Genomic DNA, 20,028 nt, shown 5'->3' on the forward strand with positions numbered 1-20,028 from the left:
CCGGCAGCGCTTGCACCCCCGACCGGCAGACGCAGGGCCCCGGCGGCCGTACCCGAGGAGCCCCTGCTCTGCTCCGCGCCTCAGCCCCGTCCCGCTCCGCCCCGCTTACCTGGCCGCGGGGCCGCGGGGCTGCCCAGCAGCAGGGCGAGCAGGCAGAGCCCGCGGGGCCCCGGCATGGTGCGGCGGCGGCGGGCGCGGCGGAACCTCCGCGCTGCTGCAAGCCGAGCCGAGCCGAGCCGAGCCGAGCCGAACCGAGCCGAGCCGAGCCGAGCCGAGCCGAGCCGAGCCGAGCCGAGCGGGGCCGGGCCGGGGGCGGGGGCCGGGGCTGCCGCCGGAGCCGGAGCCGGAGCGGGCGCGGGGAGCGGCGGAGGGCGGAGAGGAGCGGCGCGGCGCGGCGTGGAGCGGTGCGGAGCGAGCGGCGGGGGAGGGCGCCGGTGGCCGCCCCGGTCCCCGCGCAGCGTCGCGCGCTCCGGCCCCGCCCGCGGCTCCCCCGGCCCCCCCGGCTGGCCCCAGCCCCAGCCCCAGCGACCCGCCGCTTTTCCTCGGCCCGGGTCTGCCCCGGCGACCCGCAGCCCCCTACGTATCTCCTCAGCCGCCCCCGTCCCCCGTGGCTTCCTCCGTTCTCCAAGGCTCCGGGGGCCCCGGTGCCCCCCCAGCCTGCGGGGGGGGGCGGGGGGGGGGGGGCTGTGCTCCCTGCTGCAGGCCTCGCTCAGCCTGTGCCCAGTCTCCTGTATCATTCCACTGTCCCTTGTCCCCAAGCCCCCCTCAGCACCCCAAGCCTACTTCAGCATCTCCAAACCCTCTCAGCATCCCAAGCCCCTCTCAGCACCCCAAACCCCTCTTGCCTCCCTACTTAAGCCCATCCTTATCCCTTTTCCCTCTCCTCGGGTTCCCCACAAGCAGGCTGTCAATAGGGCAGTGGTGCTGGGGGGGGGGGGGGGGGGGGGGGCTGATGCAGGCCCCCTGCACCCCTTGAGATCATGGGTGCCCCGGGGTCTGGTCCGGCTGCTGGAGCCAGCTAAGCCCGGCAGCAGGGGAGCTGCCCAGCCACGGTGGGTGGTGGGCTCCAGGCACATGAGAGCTCACAGTTTGTGGAAGCTAAGCAGGAACCCCCAATGACATGGGGCTGGCACCATGGCCATGGGTGAGCACTGGTGTCTCCTTAGCCCTGCAGCAAGAGAAGCAATGTGCAGTCCCTGCTCAGCACCCTGGCCCCGGAGCTCCACAACCTTCTTGCCTACAGGTTGGAGGGTGGGCCTGATGGCTCTCAGATGCTCCCTTCCTGCTCTGGCCCTGGTCCCTTCTGGTCCATCCCTGCTGCCCAGGCCAGCAGAAGCTGCAGTAAGCTAGGAGCTTCCAGCAGGCCCCTCCTGAGCCTGTCAGAGCACACGGTGCAATTACACTGACTTTCATAAGAACAGGAACCGAAGGTTTCATGGTCCTGAAATCCCAAGTCCTACCCTGAAATGTTTATTGTAAACCACCTCCCGGTGAGAGCTGCCTCGTTCTCCCAGCCACTCTGCCAGTCAAGTCAAATAGCCAGAACAATGTTACAAAGCTCAACACAAGTGTCAAACACCACAAGATTGAGGTCAGCCTTCCCCCCAAATAGCCAGTTTGTTGATGCTGCCATCTGAGAAGTCCCTGCTACCTTCGAGAGAGCAATTACACTGATCTCGGTTACCTCAGCAACAATAATCACATACTGGTATCACTACAGATGCCACCACGCAGAACACATCAAGTCAAGAAACCGTCCAAACATGGGGACCGATCCTGCTGCCCTTTTCCCTGCTGGGCTCTGCAGTGTTCCTCCACCCGACACCACTGCAAGCGGGAGAAGCAGCAGCCGGGGGATTCTGAGGAGCGTGAGGCAGGCTGTGTGGGCAGCGGGGTCATTTGCATTCCCTGTGTCACTCCTCACTGCTGCCAGCTGGGAGCAGTTGGGCAGCAGGCGAGAGAAGGACAAAATAAGAAAGGGAGAGAAATCACCAAGAGGTGCAGTGTATTATTTAACACTGTCATTTTCATATACAAAGTGGGATTCGCTTGCTCAGAGGTTTAATTTGGTCTAACAAAGCTATCTGAGGCACAACGAGCGCAGCCTGCTCTGGTTCCCTCTCTGCGCTATCCCCAGCTTCCTTCCCAACCTGACGTTATTAAAGATAAAAGTTGTCTCTCATTTAGCAGTTTTCCTTGAGTGATTTTTATTATGTTCATCTGCATTGTAGTAAACTCTTTAAGATAGCCAGATAATAATACCAGCGCCATGGTAACAGGCAGGAAAAAAGAACAAATGCTGTATTTGTAATGCAGAAATGCCCACTAAGTGGCAAAAGTTGTTAGTGATGGAGAGGGAATGGTTAAACTCAAGCCGTGGCTCACCAACTGGGATTAGGGAGTGCTGCCTAATTTCGGCTCCCCGCTGGCACGGCACCCCATGAGCCTGGGACATCAAGCCTGGCACCAGCTGGGGTTTGCTGCTGCTCTTCGAGAGCCGTGTGGCTCTTGGGGTGTGTTTCCAGACTCCCCGAAGTGCCTGTGGCTGGGGGGGAGGGATGTCGCTGGCTGCTGGGGATGGTGCTTGCCTGGTGAGCCCGGGGCTCTCACAGTGGTGCTGGGGACCCCTCGCCCCTCCAGCAGCTTCACTGAGGACTCGAGTGAGCTTGGAGACAGTGGGGAGGTGGGAGCGCATGCCGGGGTATGGGGTGGGAAGCACCGTGGGATGCACTCCCTGTAGCTGGTGTGTAACTGGGTGATTTGAATCATTTTCCTCCTGCAGCCTCCCCGCACAGCCAGTGCTGAGGTCTAATGACCTGTGAAATTTCAGCCTGAGAAACAACGGCCATGTCTGCAGTGGGGGAGCCATCCGCCTCGATGTTCCCCAGGTCACCACACTCCTGTTGCCCCCACCAAAACACCGGGGCCTTCCTGCCTGCAGCCAGGAAACCACTGTCCAGAGCCCCCTCCAGCCACACCAGCTCCTCCAGCACTGCACATGGCCATGCATCACTGTGCACCACTGCGTGTGCAGCTCGGCTGCATACAGGGAGCACCAGTGGCCAAAGTGTGCGAGATGGTGGCTTCACAAGCAGGCAGCCACACTGCTGTGTGTAAGAAAAGGAGAAATCGTTATTGCTTCTTTGACAGTCCTCAGGGCTGCAGATGTTTGTGTGGTCAGAAACCTGGGGTATTCAAAAGGAAACAAAGAGAATAGTCCCCTGAGGCCACTTTAGTGGGCATTGTTCTAATTAGCACCATGTTCACTGGTGGTTACCTCAGACCTTTGATTAACAGTGAAGAAAATCAATAAGCACACTAAAAATTCAGATAAGTTTCACAGCTAATTTTAATTTCACATTTTAATCTTGTATTAATGTCAATCTTAATTACCATAATTAAGTCAGATGTGACTTAGGAGGAGAAGCTTGAAGATAAGATGTTACAAGAAAGACAGTGTCTTTCTGGTGAGCAGACAAGTGCTGCTCGCTGCAGTTTGGGATGCAGTTGATGCCGGTGAGCCAGGGGCAGCTGTGGGGGAGCATGGGACACTGCGCTTCCCCATCCCTCCCATTGTGTCCAGTCTTGCCTGGCTCCCTGCCTGGGGCCTGTCCCCTGCGATGCTAGCAAGAGCCTGAAGCCCCTCAGACCTGCTTTGCCCCCATTTCAGGGTGCCCAAGCCTCCAGCCACCTCCCAGCTGCCTCTCTTTGGTGCACAGGAGCGCAAGGAGGTGTCAGCCCCACAATGCTGGCCATGCCTGAGCTCCACTTGTCACAGCTGGTAAGATCCATGAGATCCAAACTGCCTGGAAAATCAATCTCTCATTTAATTTCATGACGGTGATGCAGCAGCCCAGTGTTGCTGCATTTGCTCTGCAGTTACACCTATTGATCACCATCTGCTCCCAGCTCCCTGCACCTTGCGGGGCAGGAGCAGCACTAGCTGAGGCTCCATCCAGCCTGGGCATTGCCCAAGGACCCTGCAGACACCTCTGCCTTGAGCCTGGCAGCATCTGTCCCACAGTGGAGTGGGACTGGCACTGCAGCCATCGGACCCCCCGGCACCTCCCAGGTGGCGGGCAGAGACCGGGCAGGCACAGGGCACAGCACAGCATTGGCGCACCCGCCAAGCGGGGTTGTTTGCTGTGCTGAAACCTGCAAGTGCAGGAGTAGGGACGGTGCAGAGACACCTTCTGCGCGTCTGCACACCCCGGGGCTGGCCGTCCCCATCTGGGCAGGGGGGCTGTGGGGGTTTCGCCCAGGGTGTTTGCTGTGCTGCCAGCAAGGGAGCCAGCGCCCTTGCAGGTTTTACTTTCCCCCAACCGTGCTATGAACCTCGCCGAGTGCCCAGCCTGCAGAAGCACTAACAAGCTGATTCCCTGCATCTAAAGCTCTCTAGCTCAGCTGAGAGGCTGGGAACCCTTGGCTGCCTCTGGTGATTTTATGGATAGTGACACATCTCTGGGCCCTTGTTCCCAGCCCTGAGGGTGTCCCCTGCAAGGACAGCCAAGTCATCCCTGAGCCCAGGCCGAAGCATCACTGTTAGCTGCCAGTCAGTGGTGTCCGGCAGGTGGGGATGCACCAGCTGCAGCCGAGCAGGGATGCAGAAAGCAAACCCGCATCAGCTGCACTCCAGCAGCATATGCCCAGAGCAGGTGGCCACGGTGGCACCTCGAGTGCTGCAGGAAGGAGCTTTCCCAGTTTGGGCACAGCAGTTTCTCCTGATGAGCCAAGACCTCCACCCTGAGCTACCAGAAGTGGAGCACCTCACAGCTTAAAGACGAGTTGGGTGCAGGTCCCTTTCCCCAGTGCCAGTGTAAAGAGGGCAGGGGCTCTGAGCAGAGATGCTGTCGGCCAGTAGCAAGGTGGGTTTTCACTGGTTCTTGTGGGGCAGTGGGGCCCCAGTGCTGGCGAGTACACGGCAGCCCTGGGTTGGAGAGAGGGATGGAGGGGTGGGGAGGACAGACCTGTTTGGGACCCCAGGCTAGTACAGCTGCTCCATGCTGTAAAGAGGAGTTCCTTCGAGGGCACAGGGGCAGACATGGGGTGCCAGGCTCCTGCCCTCTCAAGCCCTCGGTGCACATACATGGCCAGCTTCCTCCCTACAGCTTTCCTGGGAGGCTTTCACCACCTTTTCTGCAGTGCCTGGAGAGGTTTCAATGGCAGAAGGAAGCGGAAAAATAACCTCAGCTTTAGACTTGGAAGCTGAGGTCTCCTGTAGTGAAGCTGAATGGCGGCTCTGAGGAACAGTCTCCAAGCTTTGCTGGCTGGGGGGCATCTTTGGTGAGTGGTAATATTGTCCCAGGGCAGAAAAGGCCTTTGTCCCTCTGAGATGGCAAAGCCACTCCAGCCTTTGGCTTTTGGAGCGGGCTGCATCCCTGCTCTGCCTTACAAATGCCAGCCCTGAATGGGGGGTTTGAGTCCCAGGCCAGGCTCAGTTCCAACCCCTTTGAGTGAGTGCCTGCAGGCACAGCTGGGGGCCCTTTCAGGAGGGAAGTCCTTGTTCCTTGTCAACAGGAGAAGACTTTGCACAGCTCAAAAATAGGCTCTCTATTGCTCATTGGGGTTTGGAGGGGGCTGAGCGAAACAAACCCGCTGCAGAGATGGAAGGCAGCAGCGTCCCTGTGGAGCGGGAGGGAAGGGACCCCATGGGCAGCCTGCCTGGGGTGCTAGGTGGCCCACCCCCCCAGCTGCTCCTTGGCCAAGCAACCAGCCAAGGCCTGGTGGCTGTGACTCACGGCATCACCTCTGCACTGCACCTCAACATCCCTCGGCTGAGCAATGGCTCACAGCATGGCTTTGCAGGGATGAGTCCCCGTGGCACATCCCAGGGAGCCATCCCGCTACTGGAGCAAATGCTTTCATCGGGCAGCAGGGATGAAGCCTGAGAGCACCTACCTGAGCCTGTGGCACCTTAATTCCCCAGCCGTAAAACAGGCATTGTTTTATCCTTTATGCATAATTCACAGCTTAATTAACTAAAGCTCTTCATGGCAGCACCCAGAGAGGCTTCCACCAGCTTCAGGCACAGCAGCAATTCCAGCCAACTCTGACCCATGGCTGACAGACTCTTTACCAAGGCAGTAATGCTGGTCTGGTTGCCATATCTACAATTCACTGCTGCACTGTGCTGTCCAAAAGTTTTTAAGGACTTTTTAGTTGTGATATTTCTGGGTTTTGTTTCTGGCAGGAATTGCATCAGGCAAAGCATGCAGGAGCAGTCAGCATCTGAATTCCATGTCCAAGCTCCGTGGCCAGCCCATTTGAACCATCTCCACAAGCACCTTCTGCACAGTGCCAGCTGTCAGAAAACACCCACTTTGTTGATGTTTTCCTACCTGGGCCTCCATTCTCCGTATTCATTTCAAAATTGGTATTCATGCCAGGACACTGCTGGTATTTACTCATTGCATCCCATATAAATTGCAAGAGATGTTACTCTGCACCAGATACTGTTACTGATACAGAAAACTGGATTTGTAAATTCATGAGAATTATTTTGTCCTATCTAGCAATTCTTCCTTGAAGAATAAAAAGAAGTTTTGTTAGAAGTTTGGTTTTTTCAACTGAGGCAAAGTGCAGCATGGCTTTAGTGCTATCCAACTGCCTCTAAAAAAAAGTGATTTCTTTGCCTCTGCACTATTCTACATTTACTGTAATCTATTAGTTGTCTCCAGGAAGATGTCCTGGCTTTCTCACACTACTGTCTCCCCACGCTATTCGGGGTCCCCTAGCCCCAGGCAGGATGGCACAGCATCAGTGCTCAGCACCTCAAGCTGGGCAGGAGTGCCTCGGGGAAGGCTTGAGGCGTCTGCGGGACAGGCTGGGTGCAGCCTGCAGACCTTGGCACTGAGCACTGACCAGAGGTAAATACTTTTAATCCATCTAGCCCAAATAATTTCCCCACAGGAATCTTAAAAGCACTCTCTGAGGAGCTGATGCAATCAGCACCTCTTGATGATGCTGAATGGGAATAATCCCTGAGATGCTGGAGAGACTGGAAGAGCAGGCGAGCCCAGCCATTGGGCAGCACAGGCTGACCATGGGTAAAGTGAAAGGAACAGTGAAATAAGAGGGAAAAGAAGGAAAAAACAGATTACAATTAGCACCAATAACCATGGCATTATGAAAACCAAATTTTGTGAAGCAGCTGATTGTAATCTTTGAAGAGATCATACATTTGATGGAGGAAGGTACCTGAATCACTGTCATAGGTTGTTGTAATTTATTTGATGTGGTATCAAGCAGTATTCTCATGAAAAGCAGCATGATGCAGTATCAGTGCAGTGCATCTTAAGTGAGTTAAGAACCAGCTCATTCACAGATCTCACAGAACAGCAATGAGGAATCATCTTCAAATCGAGGAATTATTAATGAGTCCGTTAAGAACTAGTGCTTAGCTCTGTCACTGCTTCACATACTCACTTATGGTCTGCAGGTAAATACAAAATCACTAGTGATTAGATTTACAAGCCAGAGATTAGCAGGTTGGTTAACTTGTGTGGAGACATGCAGTCGTATGGCGCACCCAGGTCACAGTGCAGAATGAATTATTAAACCAGCTGTAGCCCAGCCAGTCAAACACTAATTTCTGTGCCATGAAACAGAGGGCCTTGGGATGGGAAAGCTGTGCTCTGGGCAGTGGTGGAAGGGATTTGGAGGTCTGAGAGGTCAAAGGGCCCCATTGCAGTGGCAAAAGCAGTTGGCATTACACAGGTCAGAGAAACACCCACCATGACAGCAGCTCCTGCAGCTGGAGCAAGGAGTGGAGCTTTATTTAATCCTGGCTTTGCAGAGAAGCAGTGGCAACCCTCACACACAGCAAATTCCTGATGGGGTCTGTGCCTCAGCCACAGCAAAGCCATGGGTTAGCAGGGACATACCTGCACCTCCCATGCTTTGGGCATCACCCAGGGAGCCAGCACCCATGAACCAGGTGACACAGAGAGCAAGGACAATGGTACTAACTGGCAGTGAGTGGTTGTGCCTTGCTGGGGAGACAGCAGTTCCCTCCCAGCCCACCCATGGATACTCCCTGGTGCCCTGGGGCTGGTTTTCTCTGCAGGAGCTCGTTGCTCTCTTTGTGGGGGAAAAGAGGATTTGTTCTAAAGCTCTTTTCATGAAAAAATAAAATCCATACTGTGCTGCTTTGCTCTGACCCGTCTTCCAAGCTGTGATGCTTTAATTGATTAGCTTGTAAGAGCTTGGCAGCCGAGCCTGTGCTTTGTTGGTAGCATTTCCGCAGTTCCCGCAGGTGGAAAGCCATTAGCTGCCTCCAGACTTGTCCCTTTGCCTGCAAAGTGCCTTTGGGCGGATGCTTTTCCATTGTTTTAAGAGAAAAGCCCCTAAAACACACAGCACCTGAGACTGTGGCCAGGTCAGCCCTTGTACACTGCCTTGAGCTGGGAGGTCCATGTGCATCCCATGCACATTGCTACCTGCACCCATGCTGCACATATGCTGCCTGTCCTGCAGCACCGTGAGGTTACACAGATACAGGACTATTTATTCCCAGAGATCTTAGCAAAATAATAACATTTCACTTGTGCAGAGCTATTATCAAGGCTTGCTCTAACTTCATGCTGCTGAGTGTGTCAGTATGATGAGGGGTTGATATAAACCTACCAGCAGTCACTAAGTGCAGCTATATAAATGCCTCCTCTGAAATAACAGTACTTTGGCTCCCAGCACCTGGTCAGAGTCCTGCAAACAGAGATTTGTCAAGGCTGGAAGGTCCAATGTTGGTTCCCAGTACTTCATACAGCTGGTTATGGGATCCAGCAGGTCTTCCTGGAGGGGCTTGTCCCTCAGTGCCAGCTACATGGTTTTGTGCTCCCGGCAGGATCTGGCCATGGCTCCATGCAGGGGTTTTCTCTGAGCAATTTGGAAGGGTGGGCAGTGAGCCCAGCTCTGCCACCGTGGTGGCTCCGGCACCGTGCCACAGCAGCCAGCATGCAAAGGCATCATGGCCTCAGCCCCACAGTCCTTCCCCATTTGCGGAAGCATCAGCACCTGGGGGGCTCTGTGGGGATCCAAGCACGACTCGGAAAGGCAGGAGGGAGGCTGGGGAGGAGGGAGGAGCAGGCAAACTGGAAACAACATGTGTTGGGCCCTGGCAGGGCTTCAGCATCGCAGTGTGTGCGCGTGTGCATTCACACGGTGGGAGACATAGCGCAAGCTGAAATGAGATTAGCTAATGTACTGCAAACACAAACCATCTAGTAAGGAAATCTCTGTCTCCAACAAATGCAAATCTTTATGCCTAGTTTACTGTGTAATGTTGCCCATTAACCCCCGTGCCCTGCCTGCTGGCGAGGGAGGGGAGGCAGGCAGGGGGCTATTGGTAAATGTTTGTGCAGTGAATAGTCCGCCGGCTGAAAGCACCCAGCATTGTTTCCTGCAGCTCTGGCACATTACAAGCAGCGCCTGTGCCTGTCCGAAAGGACCTGCCTTTCACTGCCTGCTCATGGCACATGCTTTGCAGGTTCAAAGAGCTGCCAGCCCTGCCTGCACCTATGCACTCGTGCCTGCACCTATGGACAGGAGCACACACTCCTTTGCTGGGCACCTTGGGTGAGTCCGTGGTGCCAAGCAGGATGGCAGCTAGCTGCTGGGGAGGCAGAGCTGAAGGGCCCCTGGGCTGCTGTGCAGCCGGCGATAACCAGCTACGTCCCCCGGTGCCTCCATTACAATTAGCACAAATCCACGTGTTTTCAGATGATGATCTGGGCCAGGTCCTGAGATGCTTGGCAGAGAGAAGTAGTTGTCATGGAAGGGGCTTTCGTGGGCTGCAGGCTTGCTTTTAATTCTCAGTACTTACAAGTGCTAGAGCAGAAAGGTCTCTTCGGACTCGTAGCTGCACGTGTAACATTGATGATGGTGACACTGCGACAACAGAGATTATTTTTTCTTGCCTCCCTTATAAGCACGTGTCCCACAAGAGGATAAGCTCTTTGTAGAGTACAGAGCAAGGGCTCCATGCCAGTGTTAAGCTCCTCTGTGTCTACATTGATTCATGTGGGAAGGGAGCAGTCATTGCCCTGAGGCTGCATATGTGCAGGAGCAATTGGATTCACCCTGGCTTAACTTCAGGGCTCCCTCCTTGGCCCACCCTCTAGCCAAGCCTCTCCAGCCAGCTCAGAGAAACCCTGTGCAGAGTTTTTGTGCATGTCCTTGCTGCAGACACCCTGCTCCCGGGCCTGCCACTGTTGCCTGGGGCACCCAGCAATCCATTCTGCCTCTGCTGCCTGTTGTGCTCAGCTGTCCTCAAACCTGATTTAGCTGTAGGACAGAACTGCTTCCACCCTCCGAGGCAGCACCAGCAGATGGGTGGCTGAAACCCATTGCTGCCCTTGCTGGTGGCTTCATCATGTCTGGAAAAGGCTTGAGGCTCTCCAGGGGTGTCTGCAGCACCACCGCTAATAAAACCCTGCGGCTCTACTCATGTGCAGCTTTATTATAGACATATTTCAAAGCTAGGGGTGGGGTATCATTGCAGAGGAAGGATGCTAGCTGGTGTTGGCATGGGCACACGTCCACTGCCCACTCACTGTGAGTCACCTCATCCCATCAGGCATGGACTGAGACACCTCCCCAGGATGGCTCTAGCCGTGGTTTCTGATCAGGCGATGCCAGCCCTGGTGCCGCAGCCTGCTGTGGGGGCTGGGGATCTCAAAGCTCCTGAGCAAGCAAGAGGCTGGAACAGAGGGTGCAGGGGCACAGGCAAGCCCTGTGAAGGGACAGACTCCAGTGGTGGCATCCCTCCATGCTAAGGCAGACAAGCACAGTGGTGCAGCAGGGATCACAGCTCTGGCCACTTTCCAGCCCAGCAGGGCTAGTTACCCATCGGGGAAACACAACAGCATTAAGCAATGTTTGCAGTTCAATCTGTGGTGCTTTGCCTGAAGAAGAGCTCAGCACTTCCACACAGCTCCTACCCCACTGTGGAAGTGGTTTCCAGTTGCAGCTAATTACTGTGCAAAGAAACGAGCCTGCTGCAATTGTCAGTTGAATGACACTGGTGCGCTCAGCTCTTCCTGGCCCCTGGAGAGATGTCCTGCCCAGGCTTCTTGCCCTGAGATTGCACCAAAGCACATAGCTGCTTGGGCTGCAGCTCAGGCAGGGCTGGGAGCTGGGCTTTGCACTGGTGAGCAGCTGGGAAAGCGGGGAAGGAGCCATGTCTGTGGGTTAAAGGGAGGTCATGTTATTGCAGACATGACTGCTGAGCTCCTTGGAGCAGCCTCAGGGTTAATAGAATAAACCAAGGAAATTTGTAAAACTTTCCCAAGCACCCAAGAGATCAGGTTCTGCTTTGTGTTTGGCAGTAGAAGCAAATACTGTTCTGCTTTCCCCAACCTGGCTATTAGGATGACTTAGTGAGGACCATTTTTGACTCACGAGAGGTTTTCATACACTTGGGCAAAGCTGTGGGGTAAGGCACGCTGCACACAGCCCGGGCTCCCCGTGTGCTCGCTGGCTCCCAAGCCCAGCATGTTCTGGCATTGATGCTCCTTCATGCAAAATACCCAGGGGGTTTATTCTGCACTTTTATATCATTACCAGCTGGGACTGAAGAGGTGAAGTTGGGGATACATCTCTGGAAACCTTCCTGTCATCCTACATGTCCTGTCTTTTGCAGGTTCCTCACACAAGAACCACATGAAATGGAGTTGGTGGGGGGGGGAACAATTGGCTGCAGCAGCTTCAGCTGCAAAGAGATTGTCTGGGAGCTGCATCTGGCCTGGGGCTTCTGCCACTCTTGGAGCAGGTGCCCTCAAAGTGAGGAATGGTGGTGCTTTTATCAGTGCAATGAATGGTGATGCTCTTACCAGAACTCTTGCTTGGCCAGCTGACGTTCTCCCTGGCACCAGGCTGTCCCCAGCTGCTTTTCTTCCCTGTGTTTTGGGAAATGATGCCCATTGGCTGTGCAGAACCAGCTCTGCTCTGGGGCAGCTCAGCAGTGGATGTCTATCTCAAATATCTCCAGGGATAACAGTGTTCTGCTGTCACCTGATGCAGCACCCCCATCTGTCCTCCAAAGCACAGCCCCTGTATTCAGAAAATCACCCCTGAGGTTCCTCTCTCCCTGTTGGCATGTTTATCCACCCGTAAGCCCAGTGTGGGTGCAAGGGGATGAGGCTCCAGCCCCACACGCCTTGTGGGGGCAGAACACAGGGGATGGAGGGATGTGGTTTGGTCCACATGACCCAGCTGAGTGCAATGAGTTAACAACATTGTGGGGGATTTAAAACAGAAGAAGCCTCCTGACAGCCCACATGTAGGTCTAATAATTTACTATAACTGGTTTTATGGCAGACCGTAAAAATCTAAAATAAGGCTGGGAATTGTCAGAGAAACCCACATGGAGCTGAATGTCTGCATAACTGCAGTTTTTTAGGCTCCAGCGCCTTCCTCTGGAAAGCCTCAGTCCCCAGGTCCCTGGGGCGTGCTGGGGACCAGCCCTTGAGGGCTTCCCCACGGGAGAGCCCTTTTGCTTGCGCGAGAGCAGTTTCGCATCAGCGCTGCTGCCCAAACCACAAGATCTTCAACGGGCTTCCTTGGCATTGGTGGTGGGGGTTGATGGATGGGGTTACTGATGGGGCTGGACCAGATGATCTCAAGCAGTCCTGTCAGACCTGAACAATTCTGTGATCTGAAAGGTCCCTGCTTCAGGTCTGTAGGCTGAACAGCAGCTCCTCATCTTTCACCCTTCAGACCATCCTCCCACTGTCCCCAGCCTCTCCCCAAGGACCAGCATCCCAGGGGATGCAGAGAGGGGTATTTTTCCCCAAGGCCAGCTCTCCAGTCCCTTCTGTATGGCTCGGGGAGAATATTGTCTCTCCCCAGAGGGTGACATTAAACACCGAGGTAATTTGGCCTCTCAGAATAGCCTGGAGCAGTAGTTACTGCAATTATTCTGAGTGCCACCGGATGATACTCAGTAATTACGTGGCTCGATCTTCTGGGGATCTCTGAGCACTTACTGATCAATTAATTAAACTTTGCAGCAGGCTCTCACCACAGCATGGGATGCCGGCAGATCAATAATCCCTCTCCTGAGCTGCAGCCAGTCCTGAATGGCACAGCCCTGCCAACACGGGGCTCACCCCCAGAGCCAGAGAGCAGGAGAGGGGTGGGGGTCTGGGAGGCTGAAGGCCCAGGCTCTCTAGGGAAGATGGAGGATGAGGGCATGGCAAGCTCATGGGTGAGAAGTATCAGAGAGAGCAGTTTGAGTCCCTGGCTTTTCTCCTGGGAAGGAAGGAAGGAAAAAGTTGGGAATTTCATTGGCTCTTTTGTTTGTTTGCTTGGGCTGTGGCTGCAAATGTCCTCCTGAGCCTGAGCCTGATCCTGATCCCAGTCCTGATCCCGCAGCTCCAAGCAGCACTGCAATCACAAATCGCTTTCTGAACACCTTGCTGCCTGCAGTCAGCAGGGCACAGTCCCTGCAGCTCCGCAGGGTCCCCTGAGCCGCTGCCGGCTCTTCCTCACCCTCCAAGGGCTTCATTCACCTGCTGCTGGGGTTGGCTGTGACAGGGGAAGTGCTGACCGACTCCACATCATCCTCACAACCCCAAGACAAGCTGTTTATTTTGAAAGCTTCAGGCACAACATAAACCACTGCTATTCGGAGGATTCCTGGAAGGAGCCTTGCTATTAGCACAGATTGTAAATCCAACAAAGAGCCTGGCTGGGCCCAAGTCCTGATCTATAAATATGAATAAGGTAGAAAGCAGCAGTTCCCCTGGGGGCATGCAGGAATGGACATCACATGTTCTCCTGCCCAAAAACACACTTTTGCATCAGTTACTGCCAGGAGGAGAAAACTCCCCAAGTTCAGGGTTTTTTTGGTACCTGGGGAAAGCCTTTATTGTTCCTATGGTGTTGGTCTTTCAGTCACCCAAATAAATCACCCCACCTTGTAGCCCCAAAGCAGGGCTGGAGAGGTGCTGGGACAGGGGAGAGTCTGCAAGATGCTTTGCTGGGAGGCTGAGCAGGCTGGGAGGGATGAGGGCTGCCGAAAGCTGCAATTCCGCGGCAGCCCTGTCACCCCCCGGTAGCCACTGAAGAATGGGTTGGGGTGAGGAAGGCAGCTGGACTCTGCCCATGGCTGGGATGCCCATGCAGGGGCTGAGCCCAGGTGGATACAGGGGTTTCTGGTGTGCCAGGAGCCAGCTGAGGGCCAGCCATGCCAACAAGCCCATGGAGCTTCTCGCCTTTTACTGCAATGACATTTTCCTGCCAAAGTTGTCCTGTATTAAGCTAAATGACACAACCGGGGAGTTATCTCTCTTTAAAAAGATTTTCCATTGCATTGCCTCAATATCAACTCTTCAGAAATGCAAGAGTGAAAAACAAGGTGAAAGGAGTGCAGGAGCTGTCCTCCATCAGGGTGTCAAAGCTATTTGACAACTTGGAACTAAATTCAAGCATTTGCAGCTTGCCCCTGCTAGAAAAGCTGCAGGTTGGACTGTCTGTATCCCAACTCATTGCTGAAAATCGCCAGTTGCAAGTGGAGAAACATGTGCCCCCCCTCCACGGGAGCCCCACGGCTCAGCCGAGCTGCTCTCATTCCCCTCCTGCTATGGCCAAAGGAGATGCATCATTCTCAGCCTGACATCCTTTTCCTGGCTGCCCTCAGCAGATGCATCCTCTTCCCTGCGGTACCTGGTGAGCAGAGCCGTGGCGTGGTGCCTTCCCACTGAGCCCATGGCTCCCAGCCCCTCTTCCCAACACCTGTGGGGGACAGCAGCACATGATGCAGAGGGGCGGGAAACAGAGCCATGGTGGGGGGCTGGGCTGGAAGCTGGACAGATTTTGCTCACCCTGGTACAGTGCCCTGCGCACTTGGCTGTCCTTCCTTCCAGGCAACCTTTCAGCCCAGATGGAGAGCACCATAAGGAGTTTTGTTTCCTTCCCCAAACACACGACACGTTCTCTGCCTGTCTAACAAGGTGTCTGCACAGGGCTGCACTATGTGGTGCAAGGCACAATTGGCTCTGCAGGAATCATTCATACTCCTTCCCTCAGACTCTGCAGTGGGGAGGAATGGGGAGCTCTCTGCCCCTGCATGCCTGGAGCAGAGTCACACGCCGCAGCTTGCGCTCAGGGATGTTTTGCAGGTGCATGGCATGCTGTGCCCAGAAAGCATCGTGCATCTGTCCCACAGCAGATGAGGTACCATGCTGTGCAGAGCATGCAGAAGGTAACTCAGCTGTACCAGCCTTAGCCCCCAGAGCTGATGCAGATGTGCACAGCTAGGGGCTGCAGAGAAGCAGCAGCAGGGCTAGGCTGTGACTGCCTGAATGTCCCTGTGGGGTGGCCACTACCTGACCACCTGCTTCGTGGCACTGGAGCAGCATGGAGGAGGTTTTGGAGCTGAAGGGCAGGTCTGGGGCACAGCCCACCTGGAGATGCTTGCTTCCACCTGGGCCTTGCTACTGAGAGCCATTAAAAAGGGCCAGGACTACCCCTCCTGGGAGGCTACTGGTATGGAGGGGGCTGTGCACTGAGAGAGGCTGAGCTGATGCTGTGCAAATAGTGTGGAGCGGTGTGCTAGCAGGGCTGGCTTGCAAGAGGATTTCTTGCTAACAACAGATAGCCCACCTCAGGGGTTGGTATCCTGCGTGCCCTTCTGATGTTGGGTGCCAAATCCCAGCTTCCCTGCACACCTGGGGAAGGCTCTCTATGGTGGGGGGTGAAGGAGAGCTTTGCCAGCAGAGCTGGGCTTCCCACCCTGTGTTGCAGCAATACCCTGGTGTGGTTGTTGGACCCTCTGCTCCCTCAGCAGATGAGCGAGGGAGTGCGGCATGCCAGGCTCCCCAGGGACACTATGGCAGGGTGGGAGCCCTAGGCTGCCTCCCCGCTGTGCTGCCTGTGTGAGGGATGAGCATGGGCATGGGTGGGGAAAGGCCCTGGAGCAAACCTGGGGTGCCTGGGACTGGCTGCTCCCCTGCTGTAACTGGCATCTAGCATAGCATGGGACCCTCCCCAGTAAAAGCTCAGCTTCCCACAGGCGCATGGTGGGCTTCTGCCAGGCTGGTGCTGCTGCATGGCCCGCATCTGCATGGGTGCTCTCCTGCTCAGCTCTGAGCCAGGGGGGGTCAGTTTGGTGTTGTCTCCCTGGGGTGATCCCTCCCCATAGGCATGTCTGTAAATGGTTTCTTAAAAACACTGCAGGAAATGTCTTAAGCTTCTCTTTTATTTCTAAAAATAGCCCTGTTTGGTCCTTCGGAGGTTCCGCTCTCATAGCTCCTGTCTTTTCCCTGCAGTGGGTGCAGCGGGAGCTGGAGGATCACTTGCTGCCTGGTCCATGCTGCTCTTGACAGCCCAGGGAAGATAAGGCAGCATCTTTCCAAGGTCAGATTCATTTTGTGGGAGAAGTACTTGGTTTTGAGGGGGAGGGTGGTTTCTGATCCCAATGACAGGTCCATTGCATCCCTGTACGAAAGGACTGAGACCCAGCAAAAGGCTTGTGAAGGCTCATGACAGAAGCAGCACTGTTGTTTAAGCCTCCCACCATAAAAGTAAAGTTTTGCACCAAAATTTTCAATATATTTGTTCCTTTTGCTGTGCCAGAGTCTGTGTGCTGCCCTGGGCTCAGCAATGGTTGTATGTGTATGGCTCTGACGCTGCCCAGAGTCATTTGTCTTTCTGCCTGTGTGCCAGGATCATCCCTGAGCGCATCTCTGCATGCCCTGCTATGGATGCTGCAAGCTGCTGTCTCAGCAAAAGCCTAAGGGATTGGGATGGGGAAGTGGGTCTGAGTGCATCAGGAGCAGGCGTGGGAATGGGGTGGCTGCGGGGACACCTGGGCGAGCTGGTGCCAGTGGAGGGAAGAGCTGCCAGCCAGGATTTCTCCAACGCTTAAAAGCTGACTTCACATCCTCTGCTATGAAACACAGCCATGATTTTTGCTTTACAAGTGTGATTGCTTATAACAGCATGAAATTACAGCCAGAACTGATCAGCCTGGCAGCAGATAAGGGAAGCTGTCAAGTGTGGTGGTGTGTTATTACACAGGGGGATCAGAGGGAGGGAGGCTGGCAGCCCCCAGACAAGCTGGCTCCAGGACGAGCCGCCTCTCCAGGCTATCCCAGAGGGATGGTGGTGGTGCTTTCACTGGTGATGGCTCTGCTCACAGCTGCAGGATTAGACCTGGGAGTGATGGAGGTGGAGGGTGGGCAGGGGGTTAGGCAAGATGTGTGCAGCGAGGGTCGGATTTGAAATAAATGTGGCCTGCCCAGTCCAAAGCATGCTCAGCCTCTCATCTGGTGGATTCCATCTCTGCATGCCCTGGTTATAATAATTTTGTGTTAATTAGCATTGTTCCTTCAGCAGTGCTGGTGCATGACCTTGTCTGGGGCTGAAAGATGCTTCCACACAATCTTCTCTTATACTTTCAAACTCTTATTTTGAGCAAGTAATGAATTACCACTCAGCAACTCAAGCCTTCTGATGAGCTATACAGCTGGTGGAGGGTTTTCATGGGGGTGTGAGGGGGGCAGAGAAGCTCCACAGTGTTGGGACCTGCCCCTCTGATTCTGGTTATGGCCCGTAGCCAGGGACAGTCACAAAGTGATACGGCTTCTGCTGACATCCATTGGGAAAACTGTGGGTCTGAGGATGAAGTCATCACTGTTTCAAGTAAAGTGCTAATTCTGCATGAGTTAGATGTAATCACCATTTCATAATTACCTGGGGAAGGGGAGCTGTAAGCCTGAGATGTAAAGCTATGTATAGAGGCACAGGTCAGATGCATGTGAAGCCAAGAGAGCAGAGCTTGAATGCATACATGTATGGATGTATGTATACAGTGTGTGTGAGCACAGACACCTGCAAGCGTCCCCACCATGTATGAACTCATGTGGTGTGTCCTGACTGCTCACAGGGCCCGTCACTGGCAGGTCACCTGTTGGGCTGCGTGCATGTGAGGGTGTGATGGGGCCATCACTGGGCACAATGACACACAGCCCTGAGTCATGGAGACTTTCCCCAGCCCCATGTGTGGCTTCCTGGGTCTGAGGATGATGAGAGGATGAGCTGTTTAAGCCTTCATGCTTGGAGCCAAGGGCTTGAGTGTGTAACACCAATAATGTAACATCTGTAACCACGGGCAGTGAATTTTCTCTTATGGTTCTCCAAAAAATAAGACTTTTTGTAAAGCCTTTGTATTTGCTTCCTTTTCTGTACATGTGGTGGCAGATTTGTGCAGCGTACATGCCCCTACTTAGTGCCGTCTCTGTTCTGTGCCTGCAAAGCCCTCTGTGATCATCAAAAGCTCCCCTGTGCATAAAGAGCCCATATACAATGCTCTCTGGCATCCTCAAAGAGCCTTTCTGCCCACGGCAGGGGCTGCCTCTTGGATTAGCTCCAGGATCCTGCTCCCCTTCTTCCCAGAGCTGGTAAAAGCCCCGGTGGCACGAGAGGGCTGAAGGGGAGGGCAGCACATGGGAGATCACTGCCCTGAGTGCCTTCAGCTCTGGAGGGGTATGGAGGGGGCTACCTCTGCCCCCACCTCTGCCCCCACCTGCCTACCACCTCTGCCCTGCTGCCGGCTCCTGGTGAGCTCTCTCCAGCTCTCCCTCTTGGTGTGTCCTCTTGTGCAAAGGCTGCTGCATGCCACTGCCTTGAGGGACATCTCAGTGGACACTGCAAAACCTGACTGTCAGCAAAAGGAGCCGCACAGGACCCCAAACTTTGAGGAACGTGCTGACTCAACGTGGTCCATCACTCCCCCCTGCGCTGGTGGGTTCAGTGCAGCATGGCCATTCGAGCTGCTCCTGCCATCACCTGCTGGACTGGGATGTGCTCAAGGGCTTGTGTTCCAGCCCTACTGCACCAGGGCAGGTGCCGGTGAGCTGAGACAGGCTCTGCTCCCTGCGGGCTGGGGCGCAGCCGGTGGTGCTCGTGCTGGAGGTGGTCAGGGTTTCTCATGCAGTGCCAGCCTTGCTGCACAATTGCTTAACCAGCTTTTATAAGCAAAGGCTGGCCCACGCTGGCACCAGGGTGGGCAGGAGCTTCTCGTGCTCTGACCAAGGCTGCCTCTGCACTCTGCAAAACTCAGCACTCATTGAACAATCTCTTCAGGGACTGCTGAGCCTGTACTTCAAGGACATTCCTGAGTGATGTTTGTGTGTTGGCACAAATTGCTGTTTACATGTGAACTTGCAATGGTGTGTGGTCCCTGTGGCTGTTGTTTTTCAGGGTACAGTGCCAGGCTCCACACCAGAGAACTGTGTTGCTACCAGTGCTGCTCTGCGCAGGTTTCCTTTCAGCTCACAGCCGTGTCCCACATCTCCTTAAAAACCAGTCATTCCTGGCATTTTCTCACTTTCATAAGCTCTTTTCCACTCCGGAAAAAAGGTCTCATTTTACTCATCGCTGCTCTAATTCCATTTGGAAACTGTGGGTGTTGATCAGAGGTGGGTTAGCAAGACCCAGGAAGGATTCCTGACCGAACAAACAGTGTTTGCCAGCAGAAATGCCTGTGTGTGCTGGGTGGGATTGATTTCATGGTGTAGAAGCCACCTATCTGGCAGCCCCTGCCTGTCTACCTGTGGTGCACAGCACTGTGGAAAATGCATTTATTCGCATTTTAGACCGATTCTCTGCAGTTCAAGCCTTCCAGGTATTTCTGGTCCCTCCCCATCTTGCCATCTGCTTTCAGCCCCTTTCATCCTGCTGCCCTTGCGTCTTCTGTTTCTGAGCTGCTCTGCTTCCCTTCCCCTGGTGTTTTTCAAAAGAGAAAATAAACAAGCAGAGGGATGGCATGGGGCTGGGGGATCATTTACCAAGAGACTGCGCTGTGTCAGCCTGACCTTTTCATTCTGCAGCCTTCAATAGCCCTGACAGAGGCTGCTTTTTGCTGCACACAGCTTTCCCACACCGCGGTGCCGGTACTGCCAGAAAGGTGAGCCATCCCGGGGTCTGGATTAGCGGTCTCTGCTCAGAAAGCCTCGAGCAACATGACACAGCAGCAGCAGGTGCCTTTCTGGGACTTGCCATGCTGTGGGTGGGATGAGGCACTCT

The 20,028-nt window shown here is 54.7% G+C and overlaps 1 protein-coding gene across 7 annotated transcripts in view; it reads right to left on the minus strand.

Annotated features, from left to right (window-relative positions):
• The window catches only part of SEZ6L (seizure related 6 homolog like), a 67,149-nt gene extending 48,655 nt beyond the window's left edge, over positions 1 to 18,494 (minus strand). For all 7 annotated transcript variants that reach the window (XM_080380651.1, XM_080380650.1, XM_080380649.1 and 4 more), the window contains exon 1: positions 110 to 18,494. In XM_080380651.1, the coding sequence (XP_080236777.1) occupies positions 110 to 737 (628 nt within the window). In that variant the 5' untranslated portion in view covers positions 738 to 18,494. The remainder of the gene's footprint in view (positions 1 to 109) is intronic.
• Positions 18,495 to 20,028: the final 1,534 nt, after the last annotated feature.

The sequence above is a fragment of the Falco punctatus genome, assembly GCF_963210335.1.
Source record: "Falco punctatus genome assembly, chromosome: 1".
NCBI classification, from domain to species: Eukaryota; Metazoa; Chordata; class Aves; order Falconiformes; family Falconidae; genus Falco; species Falco punctatus.